The sequence below is a fragment of the Scardinius erythrophthalmus genome (genome assembly GCF_964197995.2).
Source record: "Scardinius erythrophthalmus genome assembly, chromosome: 21".
Lineage (NCBI taxonomy): Eukaryota > Metazoa > Chordata > Actinopteri > Cypriniformes > Leuciscidae > Scardinius > Scardinius erythrophthalmus.
The window spans coordinates 5,020,500-5,028,898 of NC_138241.1; the positions used below are offsets into that span (position 1 = coordinate 5,020,500).

The 8,399-nt window shown below is 41.2% G+C and overlaps 1 protein-coding gene across 1 annotated transcript; it reads right to left on the reverse strand.

Moving 5' to 3' along the window:
- Positions 1-981: 981 nt before the first annotated feature.
- LOC308681674 (uncharacterized protein) lies at positions 982-4,068 on the reverse strand (the record flags this gene model as incomplete). The annotated part of the gene is made up of 8 exons (XM_081350755.1): positions 982-1,062; positions 1,178-1,260; positions 1,344-1,462; positions 1,605-1,780; positions 1,873-1,917; positions 2,034-2,150; positions 2,815-3,089; positions 4,046-4,068. The coding sequence occupies 5 exons, from the start codon at positions 4,066-4,068 to the stop codon at positions 1,614-1,616; spliced, it is 627 nt and encodes a 208-aa protein (XP_081206881.1). The 3' UTR covers positions 982-1,062; positions 1,178-1,260; positions 1,344-1,462; positions 1,605-1,613.
- Positions 4,069-8,399: the final 4,331 nt, after the last annotated feature.

An 8,399-nucleotide genomic window follows, 5' to 3' on the forward strand; every position in this document is an offset into this window, starting at 1 on the left:
AGTCGCTGCTGGTTCCTCAGGAATTTCCTATGATACTTTGACATTAACACTGCACACAGCCCAAATGGTTTTCTCTTATTAAAAACATATTTTCTAAAATGAACATGCTGCATCAATTTGTGCTATAGGTTTAGAACAAAAATATCAAATGAACCAGCAGCAAATTAGTCTTGTACAAGTCAATGTGATCAAACTTCAGTGGAAGTTGAATAAATATTAGTACAAGTATTCAATAAGTGAATGTGTTCATCACCCACAGTGCTTCATGGGACAAGGTGTTCCCTCCAGAGCTCTTTTGGAAAGATTTGTTTGCCAAAATAATAGCACCATCCTTCAGATGAGACGTTAAACTGAGGTCCTGACTCTCTGTGGTCATTAAAAATCCCATGGCACTTCTCGTAAAGAGTCCTGAACTTTGTGTCCTGAACAAATTTCCTCCATTGGCCCTTGCCAATCATGGCCTCCTAATAATCCCCATCCATTGAATTGGCTCTATCACTCTCTCTCCTCTCCACCTATAGGTGATGTGTGTTGAGCGCACTGGCGCAGTTGTACTGTGGCTGCCGTCGCATTATACAAGTGGATGCTGCACATTATCCAAGTGGATCCTGCACATTATCCAAGTGGACGCTGCACACTGGTGATGGTTGAGGAGAGATCCTATGATATAATTGTGAAGCACTTTGGGTGTACAGTAGTACAAATGAAAGCGCTATATAAATGCCTCATTGGTGGTAATGATTTACCATAACCTTGAGTTTTCACTAGCTATCATTAAAAGGTTCATTTAAAACTCCCTTTGGAGAAAAAATAATAAAATGATGAACTTCTGGAACCTTATGCTTGCATACTATATGTGACTTGAAAAGTAAAGGACAACTATCAGTTTCACCACATTGGCAGAATGAGGGACTTTTTCAAAGTCAAAAGCAGTTAAACCAGACATGCAGCAAAATGACAAGTCAGATACAACCAAGGGTTGATTTGTCAGTTTTATTAAGAAACTCTTTTGCCCTTGAACCATTACAGGACCAAGCGAGGCCTTGCCTTCCCACTGAATGCCTAGAGAGAAGAAAAAAGCCAAGTTAAAGCACTTGAATTAAAAGTAACCTTAAAAAGAGCAAGAGCTACCAACCTCCATAGGGAGAAGCAGCAAATGCACCATCAACTCACATACCCATTGGCAAAGGAACAGGATTTGCGCTGAGCATCACTGGATGCAGAAGCAATAGTTGCCTTCAGAACACATGTTATGTAGATCTGCAAGGGATGACAGACAAGTCACAAAACCAAAGCAGATGGGAGGAGAAGTCAAATTAACTCATGATATTCGTAGTACATACAGAAGGACTGTTGCCCTCCTGGAACATAAACGCCTCCAGCTGGAACTGGATCTTGTCAACCTGGGACCGAGGCATGAAGCAAGAGCTGCAAGCTGTAGTTTTGGCATCCACAAAAGCAACTGATGACAAAACAATCACAAAGAGCAACTCATGAATGTCAACTGTTGAGCATCAAGCAACTAAAACTTATCCATGACTGTGACAAAGTGGTTACAAAAAGCAACTTAAACAGTCCTACCACATCAAGTGCCATGACCTTACCCATAATTCTCAATGAAGGAATATCTCGGAAGAGTTCACATCAGGTACTTGAGTGGCCACACAGCTGTCCACAAACACAGGCAGAGGCACATGATTGTACTGCTTCACAGATGCCTCGATGTTAATAACGCCACCCAGGAAATAGGAGTATAAAGGCCTCTGAGAGGACCAATCATCTACACACACACACAAAAAAAAACATTTTAGGCACAGCCACAATAGCAAGGGTAAATGTTACATTTTATTGACAGAAAAAACCTGTACCAACCCATCATGATCTTCAGGGAGAACAGCAAGACTTCTCCACCAGCCTCTGTTGAGGCATAAGGGACCCATGTTGGTACCCATTAAATGGAATGGTCTACCAGTTGCACGAGAAAGTGCAGAAAGTCAGAGATCACTTACCATATATCACTTAGATCATATTACCTTTGATAATGGCATTGAACACCAACAATTGCACCATCGGCCCGGGTAATCGGAGTACCTGCAAGGGCCTCAGGGGTGTAGGTAAGAGAGAGAAAGTATAGACAAGCTCATCCTCATCTGTAAAAAGATTGTGGTTACCAAGAGGGTCATCCCAAAGACTTAACATACACCAAGACTGTGCACTCATATTGCTATGAATAAGAGAAGGTACACTGTGCAATATGGTGGAATTCCGAAGAGAGAAAAAAAAAAAAAAAAAAAAAAACACACACACACACAACACAATTACTAAAATTCTTCACATCACCACAGCTGCCCTCAGAAGCTCTGGTGTTGCCAGAGATAGTCAGTGTTTTGGAGACATGCACTTAGGACTGAACATGCACATTTTGCTGTTCCAGGGTAAAAACTAGCTTTAACACTATTAAGTGTACAAGATTTATTGTTCTTGTTTTTTAAGCTCCTTCCATACCATTTATGGGATAGTTTACATCAGATGTTGGTTTGAAGGGTTTTTAAAGGCAAGCATTGAAAATTCAAGACTTACCCATTCAAATAGATAAAACGTGGTCTTAGCTGGCATTGTAAAACCAAGTGAACTGACTTTCCTTGAAAGGTCCTCTGCCACAACAAATAACCCATTAAGATTTATCAGTTCTTAACATCAGCACGCTGTTCCAGTCCTGTAATTCATACTCAAAGGTGAGCACTCTTGACCGAGGATCCTGACCAATAACAGGACATCCACCTAAAGACAGACCAGTTGGCTGTATCAACTGACCATTGCTGAAAAAGTCCTGCTGGACCTCTGCGAGAACCCGGTTCTCGACACATTGAACCGCTACGCTGCTGGGAGTCACAGGTTGCCTCAACTGGAAGTCCACAGCCAACTTGCCCTGCACCTCGGTAACGATGGGATACCTCCAATCCAAAGGCTTCACTGGACCCTGCAACAGCTGCTTCTCCTGAAAACCAAAAGGCTCCTGCGCAAGGCTTTTGGAGACTCTGAAACTCTGAGAAGCCACTTGCAAAGGGCAGGACTTCTGGAAGCTGGATCTGATTTTGGCCCCATGCTTCTTGGACTATGACTGTACCTCAAACTTCCCAAGACACCAGGCAGATCAATTGCAACAATCGCAACCACCACTAAGACAACTTTCAGGAACCTCATCCTAACAAACTTTGACAAACACCACAACACACACCAGCGCTTGGCTTTTGTCATTTTGTACAGCTTTGAGTTAAGGTGGCCCCACCCCTTTTACCTTTTACCTGATCATTCTTGATTCTCCTCTGTACCTGTAGAGTGTATGCATCTTGGGGATGCACCACTCTGCACATTTTTTATGCGCCTGTCCAAATACCCACACTTGCCGTCTTTGTACTTGACCACTTGTCCACTTACATTACCTACAGAATTTCTGGTCTTTGTTCCAAGTGTTCAAGTGGGCTTGAAGACCGCAAGTGTGTGCAGAACTTTTGATTACCCAATGGGACGCTCTTTTAGTGTTGCAAAAATGCAAGTTTACAGAGCTTTATTTACACATTTTGATTTCAAGTACTTTGCATTTTAAAATAAACTTTTAAATGTCTGTTCAGTTCCTATATAACAAAGGACACAATAAAAAAGTGATGTTTGTATTAAGCAAGAAAAACGCCTTTTTCATTTACATGAGACTGCAGTTATCAGACATGTGCTGCGTCTCAGTTTGCCTATACTACGCCCTAAAAATATGTACTCTTTTTGTGAAGAAAAAGTGCATACTTTTGAGTGTATAGCAGAAGAGTAGACAAGCTTTGGGACACACTATCACGTCATAAAATTGCGTCTTTAACGGTAGCTCTCTGTCGCTTTGTTACACGCATCCTATCCAAGTTAATTGCCAAATGGATCTTTATAAAAGTCCATGTTGTTATTGCAGATGAAATATAACATGGATAACATTAAATAAATATCTTTCGATCAGGTTAAACTATGATTAGTCACTCAAACCTTTATTTAAACCTCTCACCGTCGGTCGTGCAGATCCGCCATGTTTTGTTGTTTTTTTAACACTTTTTACTTGTGTTTGTAATTCCTCCTCCAAAGCGCAGTGGGTTGTGGGTAATATTAGTCTTTAGAGTGTGCACGGATCCACACTTCGAAAATCCACTGGAAATAGAAGACCACCAGGGGACTTACTCTACTCTTTTATACTCTTTTCAACATACTGCGCTTTGGGAGACACTTATTTTAACCCCCTGGGGTCGGCGGTCACCTCGCTTTTTTACTAGAAAAACTCTAGACTACGTGATACAATTTTCAACAGTCTTGTGAACAAATAGTCAGTATGGGTTTTATGGCCTTATTTCAGTGACTAAAATATTTTGGTTTTTCACAAACCACGCTTAAACGTAATTTTCTCAAAACTACAAACTTTTACATACATTCTACTCACATATTATTGTAGCAGAGTTTGCGCTGAATACAGTGTAATCAGACTTTAATCAGGCAAATGTTACAAGTAACAGAAATAAGCACAAATGTCAGATTATGTCAGAACACCTCCAGGGCCCAGAAAACACCTCACACCCCAGAGGGTTAAGGAAGCCTCGTCTGGGCATGTAGCTCAGTGGCAGAGTGCATGCTTTGCATGTATGAGGTCCTGGGTTGAATTCCCAGCATCTCCAAGCAATGCAGAACCTTCCACTAAATTATTTTCCTGTTTCTTAAACCTCTGAACCATATGTATGCATTCCAGTGTTGACCTTAATGACCTATACATTTTTTGATTTAAAGATACATGTAGATAAATAACAGAACACACTCATCATCATGTGGGGATGTAGCTCAGTGGTAGAGCGCATGCTTTGCATGCATGAGGTTCTGGTGCAATCTCCAGCATATCCAAGTAATGTTGGACTTTTAAGTCAAATACATATATCAAATATACTTCGTGCATAAAGAAAATAATATTTAAACAAGAGAAAAACACAAGTTAAATTAGGGGACGTAGCTCAGTGGTAGAGCGCATGCTTTGCATATATGAGGTCATTGGTTCAATCCCCAGCATCTCCAAGCAATGTAGAACTTTCCATTACTTTCTTTGCTTGTTTCTTAAACCTTGGAACCGCATATGTATGCATTCCAGTGTTGACCTTTATCACCTATACATTTTGATTTAAAGGAACAGGTAGGTAAATAACCGAACACACTTACTTATTTGACCGAAATTCCAGAGTCATACAAGCTGACTATCTAGATAGCGCAGTGAATGTTATGGTTGTCAATGAATGGGACGCTACATTTTATTGAAAATTAAATATTTTCAATACATTTTGGCTTTAGTACGATTTCTCCAAGAAGATGGCAAGAATAGGTGATGGCAGGGTTCGAATTACGTGGGAGCCAGTGGGAGCTGAGCTCCCATAGAGAGAGGATGAGCTCCCATGAAAGCAGTAAAATCATACACCTGCGGGGGTCTCTTAAAATCATCAGCACCATTATTTTAAATTACAAATAAAGCAGACTACTTTTTCCTTCAGACTACTGTAGCGTGACAAGATAGGACAAGATGCCAAACACATGGATCTCGCGGGATCTCGGATCGTCATCACACTACATCTTTATGCTTCGCTTTCTGCCAGGACTTTTCCTGACTTTTCTCAACTCACAGAAGTGACGTCAACGTCCGATCTAGCAGTAGCATAACCCATCAGGCAAGTGTTATTTTAACATTGGCGTAATTTGCGGGTGGGAAATCCCCACCACTTTTTGCTAAGGTCGATATTGTCCCCACCACTTTTGAAACATCTCGCGCACTAATATACCAATACAAATAAATAAAACATCTTCAGTTAACTAGCAGAGCATTCATTTAGTTCGTTTGTTAAATAAGAGCCGATCTAGCGCCGATCTAGTGCTGAAATGTGTTGTTTTTTAAATAAAGTGGTCAAAGTGCTCGTTGCCGCTGCGATCAGTGGCGCGGATACTGTGTTCTCTTGTGGCTCGCGCACAGTCTTCACTCGGACGCGCGCTTCAATCCGTTGTGGAGACTCTCTATCCGTTCCGGTGAAATTACAAAACAAAATGCACACAAACGTGTCCTAACCACTGATAAACATAATCGGTTTTGATGAAAAAAAAAAAAAAAAAAAACTATACAAGTGCGGATTAGAACCCAAAACCACGAACCTCTGACACGCTTGGCAAAAGCTCTACCACTGGACCACTTAAATGCACGTTAAAGTCTCACCACTAACAACATATATTAGACCTCATTAAACGACAAATTAAACCAAATGTACTATTTAAATTGAATTGTGTTAGGAACGCTTTTTTATTAAACATTTTTATTTATTTAGGCCTACATTAGTAAGCTACAACGCGCCTGCTCATAGGCTACTTTTTTTTTTTTTTTTAAGAGACCCCCACAAAGATGAAATCATAATTCGAACCCTGGGTGATGGTACACACAAGTTCCTAATCCGCGCTCTCAGATTTGTAAACCATGCCTTCAGTTTTGGCAATCTGTACTCACAAATTCATAAACCGTGCCCACGCTTTCGCAATCTGTACTTATGGGTTTGTAAACTGTACTCATGGATTTGTGGTCCCTCCCCCAGACAGTGCTGGCTGATTCAACCAGGCCAACTGTTTAGGTGCGGGATGCATTACATTGTGTTTAAACTTTATTTCCCTTTCGATAGGGAACTTGCACTGCGTCGATGAAGCTTTGGGGAACGCCTCCACGTGAACCGGTGTCTGTGACATCACTACTAGTGCGACCCGGAAGTATATAAGGGGAGCCTGGAGAACATGTCAACATCTTTTCGTCTTCAAGGACTGTTTTGTTTGTTCATTTCAACCAAAAAGGTAATCATGGCTTGTGAAAAACGCTTCAGGAAGTGTGTGCATCCGTGTCTAAGATATTTGATACTTGATGACACACAACTTGTGCATTTACTGTTTAGGCTCAGAGCGCGCACGATCAGTTCCTGATCCACTCTCGTCTGCCTTCTTCTCGAGGGAAGAGGGACAGACATCTGTACCAGATGGTTTGGGTCCCGCTCGCGCTGAGGCAGAGTGGAGACTGGAATCGTGGGGTTTTTCAGAGGGAGCTCGCTGAGGAGCTTGAGAGAATTGTTCATTTCTCACGTCCCTCGGAGACTCGCAGGAGTGAGCTGCAGGATGAGGATGTGTTATCACTAACATCCTCTGATCCAGCAGCGAGTGCTCTGCTGTATATAAAAACAACCAGCCCAAGAGAGCAGGAAATGGTTGATGAGGGTGAAGAGGATTCACAACACGAACCCTCACAGCCACCCTGCCCCGCGTATGTTAAGCTGTTGAGTGTTACTTGCTTCAGCAAGGCTTCAGCTGTTGTTCGCGCACGTGAGGGATGAGACCGCTCGTGGCAAACTTGATGAACGGTTTCTTCCGTTCGTCCATCTATTTTTTACGCAGCGGCGGGTCTGGCTGGTGATGCCTTGCACACAGTGGCAGTGTTGCAAGCATACCAGGGTGATCTGCATCTCGCACCCCAAGCGCTTCTTGCATCAGCACTGAGGCTGGACCTATTATGAGTTATTTTTTCAATCTGGAACCCTTCTGTAGGTCTGGCGTCAGACATTTAGGCTATTTAGAAGACGCTTTTATCTAAAACAAATGTCAGTCATAATATAGGTTAGACAAGGGCTAAGATTATCACAAATAAACACAAGATGTGTTTGACACTGTAACGAATACGACTCTGGGTAAATATGAATTAGCTCAAGAATATGGGGAATCTTGGGAATATTAATATTTATGACTCATGGTCATAATTCATAAGTCGCATGCACATTTATTTTATCAATTATCGAGATTACCTTGTTCTGTAACTGGTCTGACCAACATTTAATTCGTCCAGCGAAACAAATGTAAAATCATTACAGTCAAGAAGAGGTATTCACAAACTTCAAGGAAGTTTATGTCCTGGCCACGAACATTAAACTTTATTGAGTTTATTAATTAAAACTACTGAATGTAGTCTAATATCGAGCTTGTAGCTTAAGATCTTTTGTTTCATTGACTTTAGAATGGTGGGTTTTCAAACACGGAGACAGTGAAAAGTATTTATGAATTTTAATAAATGCAAAACTAGAGATTATATGAGCTACGAATATAAACATACGTAAAAATGCAAACAATAAACAAACAAACATATAACCAAACAATAACATAAGTGATCAGAATGAAATGAAATGAAAGAAAGAAATAAAAGAGAAGAGGAAGAAGGGTAACTTAATTCACAGACCTAAGAGATAGACACCAGGAACTCAGCTTTTAGGTTGAGAGATAGTACTTGCGAGCTGTTGTACTCTTTCAGGGCGATGCGGCTGGTT